The sequence below is a fragment of the Xyrauchen texanus genome, chromosome 19, assembly GCF_025860055.1.
Source record: "Xyrauchen texanus isolate HMW12.3.18 chromosome 19, RBS_HiC_50CHRs, whole genome shotgun sequence".
NCBI classification, from domain to species: domain Eukaryota; kingdom Metazoa; phylum Chordata; class Actinopteri; order Cypriniformes; family Catostomidae; genus Xyrauchen; species Xyrauchen texanus.
Window position 1 is genome coordinate 35880349 of NC_068294.1, and position 21885 is coordinate 35902233.

At 40.5% G+C, this 21885-nt stretch overlaps 1 protein-coding gene across 4 annotated transcripts; it reads left to right on the forward strand.

Moving 5' to 3' along the window:
• Positions 1 to 899: 899 nt before the first annotated feature.
• LOC127660095 (lysine-specific demethylase 3B-like) lies at positions 900 to 21480 on the forward strand. 4 transcript variants are annotated; one of them, XM_052150167.1, is made up of 26 exons: positions 900 to 1300; positions 5217 to 5384; positions 5486 to 5599; positions 5731 to 5836; positions 5961 to 6097; positions 9187 to 9255; positions 9400 to 9573; positions 9718 to 10122; positions 10522 to 11776; positions 11920 to 12127; positions 12978 to 13192; positions 13534 to 13686; positions 13800 to 13904; positions 14008 to 14139; positions 14275 to 14529; positions 14738 to 14985; positions 15480 to 15752; positions 15848 to 16019; positions 16174 to 16264; positions 16365 to 16495; positions 16589 to 16708; positions 17681 to 17704; positions 18866 to 19005; positions 19161 to 19337; positions 19429 to 19563; positions 20513 to 21480. In XM_052150167.1, exons 1-26 carry the CDS (start codon positions 1136 to 1138, stop codon positions 20594 to 20596), a joined length of 5256 nt encoding a protein of 1751 aa, XP_052006127.1. In that variant the 5' UTR covers positions 900 to 1135; the 3' UTR covers positions 20597 to 21480. The 4 variants fall into 4 exon arrangements, with proteins under 4 accessions (XP_052006127.1, XP_052006123.1, XP_052006125.1 ...); XM_052150163.1 differs by having other exon boundaries at positions 9400 to 10122; XM_052150165.1 differs by having other exon boundaries at positions 9400 to 10122; positions 13803 to 13904.
• Positions 21481 to 21885: the final 405 nt, after the last annotated feature.

The window sequence follows — 21885 nt, forward strand, 5'->3', positions numbered from 1 at the left end:
GACTCTGAAAATTGATAATTCAAGCTCTCTTTGACAAGAAAAACTGCCGGTACTCTGTAGAGTACTCTGCGCATACACTGAATGTGTGCCGGGTCTTCCAGAAACAGAAGACAAGAAAAGCACAGGGCCCAGATGTGGTTTCACCCACTTGTCTAAAATCCTGTACCTCCTTGTTTTGATTATTCCCGCCTGAATCTATGCCCCTGTTTGTATGTATGTATATACATTGCATTCTCTTGCACCAAAAGTGGTCCAAGGAAAGAACAGGGTCATGGCATTTCAGCCTCTTGCACAGGAAGCTTCTGTCACCATGACAAATTCCTTGTGTGTATAAGCATTCTTGGCAATAAAGCTCATTCTGATTAGAGTAAATTATAGAAGTGCAGGTACTGCGTACTGCCCAACTTCAAGCACTGATATAAAACAATTGTGAAGTTTGCACTTTTTGCAAGTCACTCTGGATAATAAAGGGTATATGCTAAATGTCTGACATGTAAAGTACTATCTGTTCAATAAACTTAAAATGAGAAAAAGCAACAGAAAATAGCCCCCTGAGTATAGAAGTTAAAGTATTACACTCAAGTCAAATAGTCAGTATGATTGTAAGTATGTCTAAATGTCTCCATCATCAGTTGGTGGATCATTTTCAAGATAATACTGTACTTATTTTTTGGTTGTCATGTTTACTTATGGCACATGCCGTTTTATGTACAGTCCAAACCAAACCAAGGCCAGACTGACTCAAGACCAAAAGAATAAACTGCTGTGTAGCTCCACCATCAATAGACCTCCAGAAATGTGCGTTCACTGCATGACGCTTACAGTGTCCAGCAGAGTGCGCTGCTCTATTTCTCGGGCACCCAGTGAAGCGCAGTCCCGCAGCAATACGAGGGGTGCGTTTGAGAACTGCACAGCTAAATGGCGGATGAAGACAAGGGACTGTAGCGCGAACAATAACACCACAAACCCAACAAAGCTCTTGTGAATCGGTTCACTTTGCAGATGCAAAAGCCGCTTGCAGAGGGTGCAGCCATACCTATGTGTCAATAAACATACATTGATTAAGTTTAGGCGCGATTGAACACGGGTTTGAGCGAGCTCCAGAGGAAGTCAGTCTCTTCATGGTGGTTGTAATATGGGGGATTCGCTCGGTCTGATCGGGAAGCGGCTGCTGCTGCTGCTCAATGATGGGAGCACCGCGGCAGCGGCTGGAACGTGTGGTGAGATGGATCAGGCGGCCTGGCTCCACGGTACCGTGCGGGCGGTCAGTGTGATCGGGCTGGCGAGTCCTGGGTTGGAGGTGAGACCAAAATAACAACAACAACAGACCGACAATACATCAAACCGATAACAACCGCAAAAAAAAAAATCGCTACTTGCGAATAAACACTGATGCGTTCAAAAGTTTAAACGTGTAAAATAGTAAGAGATGGGTTTAGGTTGTGTCTGAATTCAGAAAGAGATAATTAGATGGATAAATGCATGTATGTTTGAGTGCTAGTTAGCCAAGTAGCTAGCTGCACAGATGGTCTGTCTGCAAACCTAGTTGCTGCCTACCTACACCGTAGTTTTGGGCATCATATGTGTTTATTGAATTTAAGCTGTTAATGGGCGCCTATAATGGCCAAAAATGATGTCTAGTTAGACAACTATTCATTCAGCAAAGAGCCATTTGTGATTAAAACCCATGAAACACATAGACTAAATGGCTATTAAGATTAATACAAAGAAGTATGGAAGACTAAATATGAGTTCATTGTAATTCGTTTTATTTAATGTGGGATGTTGGCATATATAAATGGTTTATTGCTATTCAGATACAATTAGGAAAGATATAATAAAGATATGCCAATATTGATATTAAAACTCGGACCATAGAGCCAACATTTTTTGAGAAATAACTTTTTGTGTTGACAACGCCATATTTTTATATTTTAGATAGATAATTGATCAGTTCTTTTGTTGAAGGTAGCTAATGAGTCCATGTAGTGTGTTGTTTATATCAGTCATATACCAGTTGGGGATGTACAAAACGACCAATTTCCATAATCGAGTAGTCGGTCGGTTGTTTGAAAAACATGTCGTTGTTAAGGAATATAATTAGGCTCAACATGACCCCGATCAGAGGAGTTTCAGTGTTTTATACGGACGCTAAGCGCAGCACTTCAACTTGGTAACAATCCGATATACAACAAATAAAAAGGCTAAATAACATCATATTGCACAAAACTATCAAAGAAAGAAAAAAAGTGGCTCCTAGGGATGGGCATGAGTACTCGGACATGGCAGCAATGATTGATCATGAAAACTATGATCGATAGTGATCTTGCATGATGGGACTTTTTACGTACGAAATCCAATGACAATTACCTGACAACTAAACACACAAAGAGGGAGCTTATTTTTAATTTTAAGATTTATTACGTTGTGGTTTTGAGGGGTACATTGATTGTCAGAAACGTCTCATCTCAACCAAACCGATACAACACTGCAATGCTATCTTACTAATCAAAAGAGCGTGTAATGAACCCTGTTTTGAAAACCTGTCTCTGCAAAACGTTTGCTAAACACGTTTTATTTCATTTAGTGTAAGAACTTTGACTCGTTAATGGATATTATTTAATAAAAGTAAATGTTTGTCACTGACTGCAAACCTCCCTGCCTGGCGTGAAGTAAAGCTGCGTTCACACTGTCAGCGGCTTTCATTTTCAATGAGAGCTGGCAACTTCCGGTAACACGAGCGACAGTGACCGTTGGTGACCGGATGTGGGCATGTCCAGCGACGACAAAGTTGAGAAAAGTATAACTTTATGAAAATGAAGAGTGACTTCCGGGAACGACAGCCAATACGAGAGAAGATGGTAGAGATGGAAAAAGAAACAGTCCTGTTTAGACTCTCCATACACACCACTTAGCAACCTAACCGCCAACCACTGGCGACACGCAGCAACAAAGTAGCTGGCAGTGTGAACGCAGCTTAACACATCTCGACAAAATGGGAGTTGTGATTTCTGCAAGAGTTTCCAAGTTAGATGTCCAATATAAAGTGTCATTCTGTTGCACTTTCCTCAGTTGAAAGGTGGAAAGTCAGACTCTCCGAGTTCAATGCAACACTTCATGATTCACAGCAACAACAATCCAGAGCATCACAGCTTTCCTCAAAAGAGCGAACATTTGGGGGGTGCACACACACACCAGGCCGGTGTGGCAGTGGACTCAACGTGCTGAAGCAATGCATATACAGCAGGACAGAGCGCAGCTAAATGGAACACAATGACACGCATTCAAATTAACATGCATATTAAAAAAGCAATGGTTATGGCATCTCCTGTTATTTGAAAATAGATGGTTCAGACATTAACTAAAAAAACTGGTGCGTACTTATTAAGATTACTATGGTAACCCGAAGGAAGAACAGACAGACGTCCATTGGGCACATTCTTTCAGAGTTGGACAGTGACTCTTCACATAATGATAAAATATGATGCATTATATTTTGAATCTTTTGTACATTGTGTAACATATTATTTTATAACAGCCTATAATAATAATAGATGATACACTGGAACAAGACGCAATGTAGCAGCCATAGACGTTTGTGACACTTTATTATATATACAGTTATGAACATGTAATCACCCCTGGAGTACTCGACAATTGCTTGAGTAATTAGACCGGGTACTCGAGTAGACAAAATGTCCATCCCTAGCTCCAATACTAAGTGGCACGAAACTGCTTATGCACATCCTAAATGCAGAATGACACACTTTAATGTAACCGGAGTGTTTTAGGGTGGTCCTCGCTGCACATTCAAAAGCGCAGAACTGCAAGATAATATTACGGGTACATATCAATTTCACGACATCACAGTTTAAACCTTATTTACTGCAACTATTTATTGAAGCAATGTCAGACAGAATCAGTAAAAGACTCTAATTTCTCCACAACCCTTTTCACAAATATGGGAATATTACTCGCAGAGGAGGATTTAGCATCCGACAGTGATCATCTTGAAATGTATTTTGATGCAGCACTTTGCTGTAATAACAGCACATAAACATACTAAACCTAAAGCTTTAAAGAGACTAAACTTCTTGCAAAGGGTTTTACTTTGCTGACTGTGATTTACTGTTAAGCACAGCAAGTTATCATCAAGCAAAAATGCTCACTAAGAAGTTGCATCTCTAATTAAAACCAGTACCACTAAAAATATTTATGTTAGTAGTTGACCCCACTAATCGACTTGTCAGTTGTTGGACAAATAGATTATTCGACCACCCTGCCACATCCCTAATATCAGTGCATTCCTAAATGCACATACTGCAGCTTATTTTTGCTATGCAGTGATTTTATCTAATCTAGAAATGGCTTTAGATTCCAATGCCATAAGATTTATCTCTATTGTCCCCATTTACACCTTGCATAAAATGCATTATCCGAATAGTATCTGGATATTCTATAGCTGGATTGCATTTACACCATGCAGTCAAATGCATCACCACTGTGATCGGATAGAGATCCAATCAGTTACCCACGCAAAATGGAAAACACTGCTTTCATATTACATATTACAATTTAGCAAATTTTTAAAAAACATTGATGGATAATTAAAATGCTTTCCAAATCCAACACCAATTGATAGTCAAGATGTTTTTCTTAATTTAATTATTTTGCAGCAACCATAGCTAAATTTTGGGTCGCCAAAGTAAATTTACTGATCTCGCATTCAGCGCTTTGTAATTGCTAAATATGTTGCTCGTCTGAAACGTACAAGGGAAGCCAGGTTTCATGTGAGTGTCTTGCACGCAACATAGTGACTAGAGAACAGGAGAGAGATGTTGTGTTATTCACATTGCATTGACAGAATAAACAGAACAAGGCAAGAAACTGCAATACAGTGCTTTATCAATGGATGACTGCAGTGCAACCTCTCATCACATAATTAATTACTTGCGTAGTTGTATCTATATAACATAAAAGCATTTGCATTTACACCTCCGAATGTGGTTTCAATGACCCAATCACTATCCATTCACAATGCATCTTTGGTGCATTTACATCTGTCATTTAATGCGGTCAAGTGCTATCCGATCACTGATGCCAAAAAAAAAGCACTTAACACAAGGTGTAAATGGTGCCATTGATTGAAATAAAACCTTTGACATGTATGTTTTTTTAAGTGTTAGGCATAACCTAACCTACCCTTTTCATTGCAGGTGTTCATGGAATTTGAGGACAGCCCTTGGCGGCAGCGCTCCTGGGTGCAAGTGTATGGGGATGAAGTGCGTGCAGTTCTGATGGAGAGTGCCATTATCTGGGCAAACTGCAGTGACCCTTCCCTCTCTGCTGTTGGAGGAGCTGGCGCAAGTCAATGGCCAGCCTTGGTGAGTACAGATGCACATCTCACAATCCTTACACTCCCAGTCATTTACAACACCCAGTATGTACTGATTCTTTGTTTCCTGAATGCATATGATCTTCTCAGATGTTCAAACCACTAGTTGACCATGTGGGTTTGGGATCCCTGGTTCCTGTCGAGTTCTTTGGAACTAGAACTTTGGCGTTCCTCACCAATGAAAATTCACTGCATGCTTTTGAGGTCAGTGACAATCATATGATTTATGTTTGAAAACTTTAGCACTGCAAGAGTAAATGGATTAATGAAAGGTTTCACTTCCATGCCTCTCAAGAACACCTATGCTGAAGGTTACGCTATCTGTCTTTCTACAGGCTGAGAAAGATTTAAGACACACTCTACTAAAGGAGCAGCCAGCACTTCAAGCTGCCATCAGCAGTTGGCACAGTGACTCTGAGTTGCAGGAGATCCTGCGGAAAGGTCAGTTACATTCAACTATAAATAAACTGGCTCTAAGTCCACAAGTAAACCTACCTATACAAAGCCTCGATAGAGGTCCTAGTGACGATTTGGTAATATAAGCTTTTTTTGCTCTCTTGGGTAGGATCGTACACTATTCAGGGACGGAGAGTGCAAGTTTACCAGCCAGAGTTTGAGGAGTCCTGGGCCCAGGGACTTGTATCACAGCATGATCCTGTTTCACACATTATGGAGATTACCATGGACCAGGTCTATAAAAAGGCACATTCACTATTGATATTATATGCAATGTCAACATCTGCTGTCAGTGTGCTATCTGTTTAGAAATTATTAATAAAAATAAAAAAAATAATACAATTTATTAATTAATCACAAATGACTGCAAAATGGGTTAAAACATTGGTTAAAATAGGGTGGGAACTTTAGTCTTCGGTACGGTTCGGTATTTGCTTTGTTAAAAAAAACCATTACTGCCAAATCCAAAGAATAATCTATTTGGAAAACTCTTCAACCGGTTTGCCCTTACATAACAATCATTGTTTTACAACAGTAACCATAATTTAACCATGGCATTTGTAGTAAAATCATAGTAACTACAATGGGCACTGTCATGGTTACAATATATATATAGTCAAATAAATACTATATAAAAAGTACAGTATTACTGTTATAAATCATGGTTAATTGTATCTAAACCCATGTTTTCATAACCCGATCCTTCCGACGGGTGAACATCCGTAAAGCCGCGGGTCCAGACGGCATTCCGGGCTGCGTCATCAGAGTGTGCGCGAACCAACTGGCTGGTGTTTTTATGGACATTTTCAACCTGTCCCTCTCCCTGTCTGTAGTCCCCACATGCTTCAAAACGTCAACCATTGTGCCTGTACAAAAGCAATCAAAAATCACTTGTTTAAATGACTGGCGTCCTGTTGCTCTGACCCCCATCATCAGCAAATGCTTTGAGAGGCTAATCATAGGTCACATCTGCTCTGCGCTTCCCACCTCTTTGGACCCATTGCAGTTTGCCTACCGCAACAACCGCTCCACTGATGATGCCATTGCATCTACAATACACACTGCTCTCTCCCACCTGGAAAAAAGGAACACATATGTGAGAATGCTGTTTGTAGACTACAGCTCAGCATTCAACACCATAGTGCCCTCTAAGATTGATGTGAAACTCTGGGCTTAAACAGCTCGCTGTGCTGCTGGATCCTGGACTTCCTGTCAGGCAGACGTCAGGTGGTTAGAATGGGCAGCAACATCTCCTCATCACTGACCCTGAACACTGTTCTCAGCCCACTCCTGTATTCCCTATACACACATGACTGTGTGGCAACACATAGCTCCAATCCCATCATTAAGTTTGCTGACGATACGACGGTGGTATGTCTGACCACTGACAATTATGAGACAGCCTACAGAGAGGAGGTGCACACTCTGACATGCTGGTGTCAGGAGCACAACCTATCCCTCAATGTCCGTAAAACCAAGGAGCTTGTAGTGGACTTCAGGAAGAAAGACAGATAACATAACCCCATCACCATTAATGGAGCACCGGTGGAGAGAGTCAGCAGCTTCAAGTCCTTCGGTTCCACGGAGGCACTCACATGGTCCGTCCACACTGAGGCCGTTGTGAGGAAGGCTCACCAGCACCTCTTCTTCCTGAGATGGCTGAGGAAGTTTGGACTGAACCACCACATTCTCACACGGTTCTACACCAGTACTGTAGAGAGCATCTTGACTGGCTGCATCACCACCTGGTACGGCAATAGCACCGCCCACAACCGCAAAGCCCTGCAAAGGGTGGCGCGAACTGCCAGACACATCATCGGAGATGAGCTTCCCTCCCTCCAGGACATGTATAACAGGCGGTGTGTGAAAAAAGCTTTGAGGCTCATCAGAGACTCCAGCCACCCAAGCCATGGGCTGCTCTCACTGCTACCATCAGGCAGTCGGCATCGCAGCATCAGAACCCTCACCAGCCGACTACATGACAGCTTCTTCCCCCAAGCAATCAGACTTTTAAACACGATCAATATACAACAGCACTGCACTTTATTAATCTTATATCTTACACTGTACTGTCATAATTATATTCGCCACAATACAATGATTGTATATATTTTTTTTATATACTCTTATTTTTTATTGTATGTGTTTTCTATATTGTGTACTGTACATTGTATATTATTGTGTTGTGTAAGTATGTGTACATTTGATATGTAAATTGGGTATATGTCATCACTGTCATGACTGCTATGTTGCTCGGAACTGCACACAAAGCTTTCACCTACTGTTGAACATTTGTACATGGTAGCATGACAATAAATTGATTTGATTTGAAACCATGATTTCTGTTCAGAAAACCATGGTGACGGCAGTCATGGTTACTTAATTATTACTATAGTAAAACATTTTTTTTTTTTAACCATTTACATAATTTTCATCAGGGTCCTTAACTAAAAAAAAACATTTTCTGTAATTACTAAATCAATATTTTAACTTAATACCTGCCCTAATACGCTACATGCATCAACATAAAGTGCGCTTCAAATGAATCTCAACATGCATTAAATATTTGGAAGCTGTACATCACTATAAAAGGAATAACCTTGCTATTAAAATACATATACGAAAAAGGATGATGTGATAATGCTGCTAAATAATTTTAATCATACGTGGAAATGCCACATGAACACCCCAAATGCTTTATTGTTTCATGTCTGTCCGAATTAGCACTGGAAAGGAGCACAGTCGGTGTAAAAGATTAATCAAGTATCAATGTTTTACTATAACGGCATCTTAATGCTATTAATCAAAGAGCATTATTGACGCTCGCGATTACAGCTGCACCAGGAAAGGGGAAGAACTTGCGTGCGCATTTTAAATAAACCCTCACGCACATTATTGACGTGTATTACCAATTTACAGCACCTGTGTCGAGCAATGTCTGCAAACAGTGCCTGTTTTGTATATGTCTTTTGACCATCGCTGTTGTCATTGGCTTCAAAAAAAATTTATTCCCAGAAAGGAGAAATGCAGGAGGCTTCTCTATTTGCGACTCGTTTTCTACACTTGCCATTTTTAACTACACACAATGCTTGCAGGACAGCGATGTCATCAAGTTGACTCACATGAAACGCAAGCAGAGCATATCCATTCAGATGCATTAGTGGAGGTTGTAACTGTTTGATGCTTTGTTTTCTTGACCAAAACTTGTGCTCAATATACGTCATTAAACTTGAGATGAACCTAACTGTGTTTTTTTTACCGAGAACCATTACACTTCTAATAGACTTAGATTTTAGCAGTGTGTGGCTTGATATGTTAATGTATTTTTTGTGCAGGGTGAGGAAACACAGGTGGTCGATCCTCGTGTCATTCATGTAATGCTTGCTGTGGAACAATTAGATGAGGTATGAGTTTGTTACTGCCAAGGTCGATGAAACCGTAGATTATGTCTGATTCAAGAGTAGATTATTTTATTTTAAAGTCCCCATCTACCATGTCATTTTGTCAACTTAATTATGTGCCTATGTCATCTGGCATATCTTTTAAAGAGCCAAGATCGACGCAGGAAGGAGGTTGATAGTGGCAAAGGTGAGGGCAGTCGGCGGCGCCGGACAGCATCCGGAGGAGATGAAGATATTACTCCCAAACGTTTCAAAGGAGCTGGAGAGGGTGCCTCTGACAACCAGAATGGGAATGTTTCCAACAAGGATCCCGAGGCTATGGTAACATGCGTAAAGATGCCATCAGTAAAAGTAGTGGAGGGAAACGATGGAGGGGGTGGAGTAGGTGGGAGGGTGACGAGCACCTGTAGTCCAGTTGCATTGCCAAGCCAAGACTCCTCTAACAACAACAATTCCTCTCAGCAGGACCACTCCCTCATAAGGACTGCAGGTTTTGTCAAGGAGAATGGCAATTCTGTCCAAAACCAAGAAAGGATAGCTTCAATATCAGCTGTGCTTCCTGGGTCCACTCCAACACCACCTCCATTGAAGCCTGCCCCATCACCCTTTTCTAACGCTTTTCCTTCTTTGGGTCAGATGCCCAGTTTGGTACCAGGGGCCCCTGCCCCCAAATCATCCCCCTCAATCCCTACACTAGAGAAAGAAGAAAGTGTCCTTTCGGAGTATCCTAAAACAGCTGCCCTGGTGTCTCCAGGTCCTGTGACCATCTCATCACCTTCCCAAAACAATGCTTCAAGTGTGGCTCTTTCTGCTCCTGTAGATGCAAATCAAAAGTCCAGGATGTGGGGATCAAACTCCGAGGCAGTCCAGGTTTGAAATTAAAAGTCACTGTTTGTTTTGTACTCTTCAGTCGTTTTGTTTAAATTTCTTAAAGGAATAGTTCACCCTAGTTCAAATGAAAATTCTGGTATAATTTATTCACATGTCATTCCATGACTTTTTCTTATGCCAAACACAAAAGGAGTTCAGGTCCATCTTTTCAATAGAGTTGATAGAGAAGCATTTTAAAGCTTAAAAAAAAAAAAGACACAAAAGTATTATAAAAGTAGTTAATGTGACTCGTTAGCAAGTTTTCTGAAAGCATACCTATATCTGTTTTGGTGAAAAGCAAAGGTTGAAACATGACATTTTTCATTTTCAAGTAAACTATTCTTTTAAAGTGAAAATGTGTATCATCATATTGATTTGTTGTACTACTTTGTATTTCAGACATCCAAGACCCCTGCTTTTGCTGCCGCAGGATTTGGTCCCTTTCAACATAAACAGTCAAGTGAGGGAGTGGTAGGGGGGGTCCCTGCACAGACAAACGGCTCTTCCAAGGAGGACAAGCCTTTTGGCTTTCCCTTTGCAGCTGCAAATGAACCGCAGAGACAAGAATCTGATCCCTCACAGAATCTGTTCTTCCAATGCATGTCTCAGAACCAGAGTATCACTCAAGGCCAATCAAAGACCTTCACATCTTTGTCGGAGTGCCTGAACAAGGAGGCACCCAGCCTGTTCAAGCCTTCCGCTCCCTCTGAGGGTTTCAAAAAGTCGGTGTTGGCTTCTGCATCTGCTGGACTGTTTGGTTCAGCACCTGCTAGTCGCCATTCACCACTGAAAGAGCAGCCAAAAGAGCCTGATATCAAGCCTTCAGGCAATGGAATTCTAAAGAACAAGCCTTTCGGAGTGGTTGGGGAGGCACACAGCAAACTCCCAGCCGCTTTTCCCACTGCTATAGTTGGCGGCAACCAAGTTGCGAATTCTGGAGAGGTTCTAAAGCCTCCCTTAGGACTAGGAACCAGTGGACTTGGAGGCAGTAGAAATGTTATCAATTCTAACCCAGTCAGTGGCTTTGGTTTGCTTACTGGCAATAAGGTTTCAGAAACTCATGAAAACCTGTTCCTACAGGCTTCAAAGGAGACAAACCCATTTCTTGCATATGGTAAAGCTGTCTCACACAGTCCTTTTAGTGCATTATCATCTTCCAAGTCATCCTCTGTTGTACTCCCTGTCCCGTCCACATCTGCTATTCCACCTTCGGGCAGCATTAGCCTACTTTGTAAAGATCCTCCTGTTAATGATGCCAAACCAAATTTATTCACCATGGTAGAACCCCCTAAAGGAATCTTAACCCCCCAGTTTGCACCTTCCTCTCTTATGACCACTCCTGCATCGGTAGCCCTGGATGGGCAACAAACATCCAAACCAAACAAAGAGGGTTCAGATGTTAGCACCAGTGTCAGTGATGAAGGTCAAGGTGTTGCCATGTCCCTTGACCAGACGTCACAGAACTTTTCCCTGGAGGAACGTGAGCAGTCCACCAAACGGGAGTTAGAGTCCAGTAGCAACAGTGACCTGTCTGATTTGAGTGACAATGAAGAGAACTCTGGGCAGATCCAAAAGCCTGGGTTTCAGGCAGCAGCTGAGGAGAAAAAGACACAGCCTGTGGCTAAGAGCCGGCCACGGAGCAAACCCTTTACAGGTAACATGCTTGTCCTCTTATCAGTTTTGATAAATTAAATATTATTTTGCTTCAGGTTTCATAACCTTCCCTGAAAAATGTAACTAAATACAGTTACAATACACAGTAATCTGATCTTGGCTTTTAATGTGTGGTCTATCTAGTGGGACAGTCAGTTTTGAAGGATCAGAGTAAGGTTCGTCGATTGAAGCAATCTGGCGAGTCCTTTCTGCAGGATGGTTCCTGCATTAACGTGGCCCCTCACCTCCACAAATGTCGCGAGTGCCGTCTGGAGTGCTACAGGAAATCCCGCGAACAGGACTCGGATGATGATGATCCCAATGTGGCCTGTCGATTCTTCCACTTTCGCAGGTAAAATGCGAGTATTTTAAGTTTTAGACAAAATTTGTAGAAAGACTAGCTGAACTGTCTTTTTGGATCATGTCTCTGTGCCAAGGTATATTCCATATTGACTAGTAACATTTCTACCCTCCTTAAGGTGCGTACACACTGCCAGCGACTTTATCGCTGCAGGTCGCCAGTGGCTGGCGGTGAAGTCGCTAGTGGGTGTTCCCACTACTGGTTGCCTGGTAACGTTTATAAATGACATTCACGGATGCCATTCCATTGCTGTTGACAGCGAATCTCTTTTCTTGTCACTAAAAACAAACATTTTGGAGGGAAAAGACTAAATATAAATGGAATCAGTACATAAAATGCTTTATATCAAAGATGAATGAGAAACAAGGTGTGCTGTTTGCCAGAGCGGCTGTTTATCTGCGGCGAAAATTTAAATGTCGTCTGTCTGGGTCCATAAAATCCCCGTGATCTCAGATACACCTTTCCACGCAGTATTTTTCTTAAAAATGTCCTTGTACGTGGGAAGAGACATATCATAGAGCACTGGAAAATTTCTAACAGCAAGAATTAGCCTTTCATCCATCTTTCCGTTACTGCAGGAGCTGAGAGAGAGAGAAAGGATCACGTGAGCTCTCCCGTCTTCTCTCCTATTGGCTGTCGCTTCCATTAGTCACTCCAAATTTGAACTTTTCTCAACTTTGTCGCGTCGCTGGACACGCCCACATCTAGCGCCAACGGTCGCAACAGCTTGTGTCGCCGGAAGTCGCTGTGCTCACATTGAAAATGAATGGTATTGAGTCGCTGTCGCGCGCGATGTCGCTGGCAGTGTGTACGCACCTTTAATGTTTTTCTGTCCTTACAGACTGGCTTTTACTAAGAATGGAGTCCTTCGTGTGGAAGGTTTTCTGAGCCCCCAGCAGAGTGATAATATTGCAATGGGGCTGTGGCTTCCCACCATTGCAGCAAAAGAGGGACTTGACTTGGACACATCTAAATACATTTTGGCCAACGTTGGTGACCAGTTTTGTCAACTGGTCATGTCAGAGAAAGAGGCCATGATGATGGTAGAGCCCCATCGTAAGTTACACCTATCATTTGTACTACTAAGACTGATTAAAGCCTGTTTACTCCAAGTCTGATTTAACATGAGGCGACGTAACATGAAATCCTAAAAATATTGCAATAACATCTATTCACAAGACTGATATCAGGTTTTTGGCACTCTTTAAAAATGTTTGGATACTAGAACATTGAACTAGCTTCCATCATCACGGTACAATATTTTGAGTTCATACACCAACATTATTTCATTTTAAATTCTTTGTACTTGTTTTACTTGTTAAAAATTAAAACTTCAACTTGCCTCATGACTAATGTTAGCACTTTAAATAAGGTCTGAGAACTCTGTGATTTTGCAGAGAAAGTGGCATGGAAACGAGCTGTCAGGGGAGTGAGGGAAATGTGTGATGTGTGTGAAACGACACTCTTCAACATCCACTGGGTTTGTCGTAAATGTGGCTTTGGTGTTTGCCTTGACTGCTACCGGCTACGCAAGAACAGGCCACCTGAAGGTAGACATAAGAATCTACAGAAGGGCACAACAAATGTAGAATTTAATGACCACTATCTTGTATCAGGCACTTCTATTACACTATGTCTCTGACTCCTAGTACCCCTCTTTCAGTAGATGATGGCCCTGAAGAAGAGGTGTTCTCATGGCTAAAATGTGCTAAAGGCCAGCCACATGAACCACAGAACCTCATGCCTACTCAGATTATACCTGGCACAGGTTAGTGCATTTACTTCTATTGATAGTTTTATAGAAACTAATAAATGGTGCAACAAGGAAAAAAACATTGTGCATTTGTTATTCTCTCCATGTATCCCTTTAGCCTTGTATAGCATTGGTGACATGGTCCATGCTGCCAGAGGAAAATGGGGGATCAAAGCTAACTGTCCATGTACTAGTCGACATAACAAACCTTTGTTGCGGCCCAGTGCTCCAAATGGCCTTTCACAGGCAAGTTCTCTTCTGTCATCAAAACGTTTGATTTGAAACCAGAATTACCCCTTTAAGAAACATATGATTATCGTTTTATATAGTTTTTTAGCTGCTTTCTTATCTTACATTTTCCCTTACTTGTAATTGATACAGTCAGGTGCAGCTAACATTACAGGTAATGGAGCCTCCTCCACTCCAGCTCGTCCGAATGGCGAATCTGCAACTAGTGCAGTAGTTAAAACCGAACCTGTCGAAGAGGGGGACAATACTGAAACAACATCAGGCACTAGTGGAGCAAATACCAGCACAACTACCCCTGCTGCTGCCCAGACTTCAGGCACAAAGGATGGCAAAGGCAATTCCTCAGCCCTTCACTGGCTGGCTGACCTGGCCACGCAAAAGGAGCCTAAAGGTGAGACCAAGTTTAGAGCGGTTTGCACTATGGCACTCTATAACATTCTATGTTAGAGGATCTGATGCTCACTTTATGAAACATTTCTTGATTTGACCAAGTTTATCCCTGGATGTTGAACATTATTAAAAAAACACTTAATCTTTGTGCTCAGATGCAAGATTCTGACTCAGGCTCTTCCTGTTTACTAACACTTGTGTCCTCTCAGAATCTCTGCGATCCATGATGGGTCGTGACTCCCGTCCTCTGTTTGGCCTGGACTCTTTCAGCACCCTCTCCAAATCTTCAGGGTCTAGCCCTAAGCTTTTTAATAGTCTGTTGCTGGGCTCTGGGCCCTCCCAACCGAAAGCAGAGGGAACTAGCCTCCGAGATCTGCTTAATTCTGGCCCTGGCAAACTCCCGCAAGGTCCCACAGAGGGTGGAGTCCCCTTCCCTTCAGTGTTTTCCACTACTGGGGTATGTAATGTTACAATATAATAATTATTATTTTTTTCTCCCTAATTTGGATTGCTCAGTTCCCAATACACCCTTAAGTCCTCATGGTGGCATAGTGACTTACCTCAATCCGGGTGGCGGAGGTGACAAATCTCAGTTGCCTCCGCATCTGAGACCGACAACCCACGCATCTTATCACTTGGCTTTTTGAGCGCATTACCACGGAGACATAGCGCATGTGGAGGCTTCACGCTATTCTCCGCGGCATGCATGCACAACTCACCACGCGCTCCACATTATAGAGCCCACGAGGAGGTTACCCCAAGTGACTCTACCCTCCCTAGCAACTGGGCCAATTTAATGCTTAGGAGACCTGAATTCAAACTCGCGACTCCAGGGGTGGTCCTCAGCATCTTTACTTGCTGAGCTACACAGGCCCCCTCAATATAATCAACCTTTTATAAATCCTTTTCTTTTTGCAAGTTCACAAGTGTTTTATTTTTTCTGCCTTGCAGTCAGACAAGATGAAGGGAGGCCTTCCTAACTTCCTGGATCATATCATTGCATCAGTGGTGGAGACAAAGAAGGCAGAGGTTCGACGTGCATCAGGGTCAGCAGAAGGTGGGGAGTTGGGGAGTGTTCCTCGCAGAGAGGGGGTGATGGGTCTGAGTGTTTTAGACCCCAACACTTCCCACTCCTGGCTGTGTGATGGGCGCTTACTCTGTTTGCAGGACCCCAGCAACACTAACAACTGGAAAATTTTCAGAGAGTGCTGGAAACAAGGGCAGGTGAGAAAGGAAGCAAAAATGGAAGGGCTTACCCTTCAGTGTTTTATTGAAGTTAATGAAGACTTCTTGTTGCTAATAATGTTTTCTATGTTTAGCCTGTGCTTGTCTCAGGCATAGACAGGAAGCTGAAGGGTAACTTATGGAAGCCGGAGGCTTTCAGTGAGGAGTTTGGAGACCAGGATGTGGACCTTGTCAACTGTAGGACCTGCGCCATCATCTCTGATGTCAAGGTTCGAGACTTCTGGGATGGCTTCCAGGTCATTTCGAGTGAGTACAGCCTCTTTGACTTCTGCAGAATTTTTATTTTGCTTTTCAACTCTGAGAAAGGCTGAATCTTACACCCCTCAGGGGTGGAATTGCACCGTAAGCAGTTAATCAGAATAACTTGGAGGTTTATTTCATTTTTATTTTATTCTCTTAGAGCGGTTGCAAGGTGGAGATGGCCAGCCTATGGTACTTAAACTTAAAGATTGGCCTCCTGGAGAAGATTTCAGAGATATGATGCCAACTCGGTAGGTTTGCTGATATATCATTTGGTGCTGTATTTATCTGAGTGTAGCCGGTGTATCTGCGAGTTATGATTGTGCTTACTGATGTTCCCCTTTTTTGCAGGTTTGATGATCTCATGGATAATCTTCCCCTACCAGAGTACACAAAGAGAGATGGCCGTCTCAACTTGGCCTCTCGTCTTCCAAACTTCTTTGTTCGCCCAGATCTTGGTCCTAAAATGTACAATGCCTATGGTAAGGGGTCTTCATTTAAAGTTCTGCCACTACTTATGAACATTTCATTCATTCATATTTTTTAATCCATTTCTTTTATCCTTGTCATTTCAGGTCTTATTTCCACAGAAGACAGGAAGGTTGGCACCACTAACCTCCATCTGGATGTGTCTGATGCAGTTAACGTCATGGTGTACGTGGGTATCCCAGAAGGAGCCCGTGACCAGGAAAATGGTAAGCACTAATCTTTTGTTTGTTTCGATGCAGCAACTAGATTTTTTGAAGATTCTTTTATTATATTTCTGCATTTCACCTATACTAAAGCTAAAGTAGACTGAGCTTTTCTACATTAGATTAACTATTTTTGCTATTGTCAGAGAAATTCTTAATAGGTTTACAGTATATGTATAGTTATGTGCCAATACTGTTGTGTAATTCTGTTTATATTCACTAATATTTATCTGGTTTTAAATCATATGTCTTTATAAACTGCTCCTGTGCCCTCACCATTTTAATGTAGCTCATTGAAAAACTTGGAAAAGTTTATAAACTTGTAAAATTGAAAAACTTGGAATCCACATATGTTCAATATATATGATTTCATGTACACCGATTTGAAACTACAATGTTTCAAATCAGTGGCTTGTCCCAAGCCTCTCTAATGAGCATCTTATAGACCTTAGTAAGAGTAGAAGCCATATATAATTTGATGCAAATGAAAACAAGACTATGATAAAAGTACAATCTATTCAAAATGTTATACTGGTTTAAGGTCACGTCAATTACAAATTTGTGGAAAGACATTTTCAATGTTTCCTCAGTTGAACAATCATTACCCGGGTAAACAAGAGACATCATATTGGAATGGACTCTTCTATTTCTCACAGCTTTGTTTTCTTTGTCAAATGTAATATGGCATCAACTCTGGTGTAATGTGTAATATCTAACGATGGAATTTATCGAGATCATAAGGATCACAGTTTTATAGTCATGCAACATAACTTGTATCCCCTTAAATTGTTTGCTTGTTTGGCCTGTTGGCTTTGATTCACAAATTGTAGCTTTAACTAAAATCCAGTTACACCCTAATATAACGCATCTGAATAGCTTGCAGAATAGTCATCTGGGTGCAGTTAAGGCCTTTAGTATGGCCTGTGCTCTTGAGGTCATACTACTTTTGATTTTGGCACCATTTCTCATTCACAGAAGCAGACCTCGCTGGATTCAAAGGTCTGTGCATTTTTTGTGCAATTTGTCTCACCTCACAGGCATGCCCCCTACCACTTTTCTTATTCTCACTTGGTCTTCAATCCCATTGCTTTCATCTGTCTCTTACTACTTTGTATACTAGATAAACTGTTGTACTGTGTGTTGAAATGCTCATTTACAAACACAAGAAATATCTATTTCTGAGACCTTGTTACTGTCGAGAGGGAGATTGCAAGGATGTACTGGAAAAACAAGATGCAAATAATGAATCAAAGCATTTTCTCAGTGTGCCATTATGTAAACTCCATTCAGATTGTTCCACAATCATATATCACAGATAAACAAATCACAAAAAATGTTTGACCATGATGCTTTCCCTCTACATCTCACTGTGCTGAGACTCCACATCTTGTTGGATGAGCTTTATTTTTTAAATGGTTCATATAATGAAATCAAATTGTCCCATATCATTTGAAATAAATGCATTATGAAAGAAGTCCAGTACAATTTAGAAAGTCTAAAAACTAAACTGTTTGATTCTAAGGGTCAACTTAATTATGACACACAAAGTTTGTCACAAAAAAAAAAAAAAAACTTAACATTATGAGTGGGGAAAAAAATTAAAAGTATGATATGACCTATTTAAATGAACATTTCCTTTCTTCTATAAGAGACAAGCAAGTTTTTATTTAAAAATGTTATTTCCATACTATTCAGTGGTTGGTGATTGACCTTCATATCCTGTCATTTCTTCTTTTAAACATTTAAAAAAATACTTTCATTGGGATTTGTCACCATTTTTTATACCAGGAATCTGTGCGGTCAGTTTTGCAGTTTTTACATAAAGTAATCTGTTTGTGATTCTGTTGACGTATATTCATTATACGAATGCCAGTAGATCCTTTTTTCCCTTTAAACCTTTTTTTCTTACTCTGTAATTAGAAGTTCAACTTTAACGTTTTAATTATTTACCCTTTTTTATTGTATGTGCTTTCATTTGCAAATATTATTTGATGTTGATCATCGTGGAGTTACCCTAGAAACACCTGAAGACACTTTGTAGAAGATATTTAGTCTCTAACAATCAATATAATTAACTGCTGTAGTTCAGCATCTTTTATGGCAAGGGGAAAGGGTTTTGATTATGCTTAAGTGTGTGTTTGCTACCTATTATTACTACAGAGGTGATGCAGACCATTGAAGAGGGTGATGTCGATGATATGACCAAGAGAAGAGTCTATGAAATAAAGGAGAAACCTGGAGCTCTCTGGCACATCTACGCAGCCAAAGATGCTGAAAAGATCCGCGAGCTCCTCCGAAAGGTAAGAAAGACAGCCTTTTCTCATTTGATTGATGAAAGACTTGCCTGTCTGCTGCTCTTATTTTAAGGCAGAATCAACAGTAGAGCTATGTTCCCAAACTTTTATGTTTCAATTTAGACTACATAACCAAGGTTCATTTCACCTGCCTATTTCAGGTTGGGGAGGAACAGGGCCAAGAGAACCCACCAGATCATGACCCTATCCATGATCAGAGCTGGTACCTGGACCAGACACTGCGTCACAGGCTATATGAAGAGTATGGAGTCCAGGGCTGGTCCATTGTGCAGTTTTTGGGAGATGCTGTTTTCATCCCCGCGGGAGCGCCACATCAGGTCAGCACTGACATTATTTGAACCTTGGTTTAGTTCAAAATCATGCATTTTACATGAAAATGTCATGCTCATTTCCTCATCTTTATCCCAGGTGCACAACCTGTACAGCTGTATCAAGGTTGCAGAGGACTTTGTTTCTCCTGAGCACGTGAAGCACTGTTTTAGACTGACACAAGAGTTCCGTCACCTTTCGAACACTCACACTAACCACGAGGACAAGCTACAGGTATTTCTTAAAATGCATAAAGAGTAGATGTTAAAGGGTTAGTTCCCACAAATAAAAATTCTTCTATTATTTACTTGCCTTTGTTCCAAACTTTTGTGGAACACTACAGCAGAGAATTCAAGGAATAGTTCACTCAAAATGCTAATTCTCTAATCATTTTCTCATGTTTTGTCATCTCAAACTCGTATGACTTGCTTTCTTCCGTAGAACACGAAGAAAGATATTTCAATGGAGATATGATGACTATTTGTCCATACAATGCAAGTTAATGTGACCAAATTTTAAAGCTCCAAATAGGACATAAAAGCAACATAAAAGGTAATCCATACAACTTCAGTGGTTTTATCCATGCCTTCTGAAGCAATCCAATAGGTTTTGGGTGAGAACAGACCAAAACAGGACTCATTTTTACTTTACATCTTCCATTGCAGTCTCTGATGATTTCAAGCTCGATTACACTTCCTAAATTATGCGCAGAGCACTACGATGTGTAATCGAGCTTGAAGTCATGATCGCCATGGAGATTGATGATATTTTTATAGTGAAAAAGGACTTATATTTTGGTATGTTCTCACCCAAAACCGATTAGATCGCTTCAGAAGACATTGGTTAAACCACTGGAGTCTTCTGGATTACCTTTATGTCCTTTTTGGAGTTTGAAAATGTATTCACTTCCATTGAATGGATAAAGCGACATCATATCTCTATTCAATTATCTTTGTTTTTGTTCCATGGAAGAAAGTCATATGAGTTTGAGAACATTTTGGGTGAACTATTCCTTGCATTTTTCCATAAAGTAGTGTTAAAATTTTGCCTAACATCTCCTTTTCAGAATTTTCATTTTTTGGAGAACTAAGCCTTTATTTCCCATATTGTGTGGTAAAATCAAGTGTTATATACTGAACACTTTCTGATGATTTAATGTTGCATATATTACTGTTGTTCACAGGTGAAGAACATCATCTACCATGCCGTGAAGGATGCTGTGGGAACACTAAAAGCCCATGAATCTACTAAGCTAGGCCGCTCTTAGTTGTTTCCAGTCAAGCCTGAATATGGTTGGGAAATCAGTCAGATTAGTTCTTGGGTAGAATGTGATAGGTTTGGATAAGGCCAGTCTGCTTGCAAAACAAGCTGTTTATAATGGAATGTCACAGCGTTCTGGTAGGATGAAGATTCTGCTTCATCAGTGTTACAGAACCATTGTTTTGTTTTCCAATCTTTTTCTCCGTATTTAAAAGTCTGTACTGTCTCGGCATTCAAAGTTTGGTAGACAATTCCAAGAGCTGATATAAGATGACATGCATTTTTTAAAAGGCCTTTAAGAAGGTTCCTATAAGACTTATGTGAAACTGTGAGCACTGGGTTTCTTTCTTGGCGATCATTCTTTTTGGACTCTTCAGTGAAGGAGAGCTTTTATTTGTGAAGGGGGTAAACAGAAATAAAATTGATTAAAAGTTTCCCATCACTTTTTCCTGAATAGGTGGTTAAGAGCATGGAAGGGAACTAGACCAAAGTTTTGTATTTTTAGTTCACATTCTTTTTTAGATGAGAACATTGTTCTTGTTTGCTTTTTTTTTTTTTTAATACGCCATTAGATGTTATTTCACTGACAACAAGTGTTAGTCTGGCTTTGAGGAATGGTCATTCAAGAATCAACTATTCCATTTCTACAGAACTACTGGTGATTAATATGTACCAATATATATATTGATATTAGCAGTGTGTATTTTTTTTTTTTTTTTCAAAATAAAAGTGTAAAAAAAAAAAAAAGAATAAAAAAAAGTTTGGCCCTGTTATTTGGAAATGACAATGAATTTCTTAGCTATTTATTTGTTCAATGCTTACTATTTTATTTGATAAGACATTTTGTGGTTCATGGATGACACTGCAATAAACTAAAGCTTTTGAAATATTGATCTCGTTTTCATTGAATTGTTCATGATACATAAGCTATATTCAGTGTTAAGCAAAACATTTAAATTAAAATAACATTTAGCAAGAGTTTAAGCCATATCATGTCGCCTGAACATAGTTAAAAAAAAAAAAAAAGAGAGAAAAGTGGAATACTAACTTTTCTTATCTGTAGTAACCAACCAAACAAATGTAACAACTTGAATGTAAAATCATAAAATAATACATTTCAGTTATAAAAGAAAACTGATAACTGCGGCTTACCTGCTCTAAGGGAGATGAATATGCCCGAATGTATGATATAAAAGCTACTGACTAAAGGGATAATGATCTGTCGGCTCACAACAGTTATTCAAATAGCAGAACGGTTGACGTCATCGTGGCATAGAGTTGATAGTTTGGCGCCAA